We start from the raw sequence: 1,024 nt of genomic DNA, 5'->3' as shown, positions 1-1,024 counted from the left end.
TCATCATCATCGCTGTCGTATATATTAGCCCCGTTAATATACACATACCACTCGTTTATATTCATTTCCACCAGCACCTGATATGTTTTGTTTAGTTCCAACTCAAAATAATCGGCATCTTGTCCGGTTTTAGTGTTAGCAATTTGAAACTTCCACTTCTTTTCCCTCGTGTACGACAAGTCAAAGAGAGCAGTACCGTCCGTGTCATTCATCCTCGCACCCATCAAAGGAGTGTCCTCCTCCGGCACCGCGTGGATCGCCACCGTCGCCACAAGAGTGAACTCGTTGTTCGCAAAGTAGTACGGCTGGTTCTGCCCCTTGCTGCCCACCGGCCACTCCGCCCCCGCTGCTGCGCCTTTGAACCTCAAGCCCCACTCCGTGCTCGTCACTGTCTCACCCTTCACCGTTGCGTTCACGCCGAGGTACTCGTCCTTCCATACTTTCCCAGCATCAGTTCCATCCGTTAATGCGTTGGACAAAAAGCCAACCAGCCCTTCCGTGGGAATAGGGCCATTACACACATTCTTTCTTCTCAGTGGGTCGACGATCCCAGTGGAAGTGCAACCTTCTAGTGCGGCGTCAATTTCTTTCCAAGTTTTCACCACTTCTTTTATCCGTTCCAACTGCGCAGTCAGGCGCACAGAGACAAGGCTGAATGAGTCATCCCCATCATTCTTCTTCTCGTACAGCAAAACCAACTCCTCCTCCTTCTCACTCTTCTTTCTGTACAGCAGGGAGCTGGCGGCAGCGTCGTGCTCTTCACTGGATACCGGCCCAACGTCATGCACACGGGCATTGTCTGTCACCCAAAGATGCAGCCGGCCCTTTCCGTTTTTGTTGTCTTCCTTTTTCTCCTCTGAATACACAGGCGTGGTGAGGAGCATCACCTTCTTGTCCTCGATGGCTGCGGTGATGAAGCCGCTCCGCACGCCGTCCCCTTGACGCTTCAGTGAGGTGCCCCACACGCGAGTGATTGGCGTACTGCCAAACCAATCTGTACCAGCCCCAGTGGACTTGTACGCGT

The 1,024-nt window shown here is 52.6% G+C and overlaps 1 protein-coding gene across 1 annotated transcript; it reads right to left on the bottom strand.

Annotated features, from left to right (window-relative positions):
• Positions 1-2: 2 nt before the first annotated feature.
• Positions 3-1,024, bottom strand: TraAM80_10339 (trans-sialidase; the record flags this gene model as incomplete). The annotated part of the gene is made up of 1 exon (XM_029386966.1): positions 3-1,024. A coding segment is annotated over one exon (1,022 nt), but the record flags the coding sequence as incomplete, so codon positions are not given.

Source organism: Trypanosoma rangeli (assembly GCF_003719475.1).
Source record: "Trypanosoma rangeli strain AM80 chromosome Unknown Tra_15.4_contig_00906, whole genome shotgun sequence".
Classification (NCBI taxonomy): domain Eukaryota; phylum Euglenozoa; class Kinetoplastea; order Trypanosomatida; family Trypanosomatidae; genus Trypanosoma; species Trypanosoma rangeli.
This window is presented reverse-complemented; position numbering and strand designations above follow the sequence as displayed.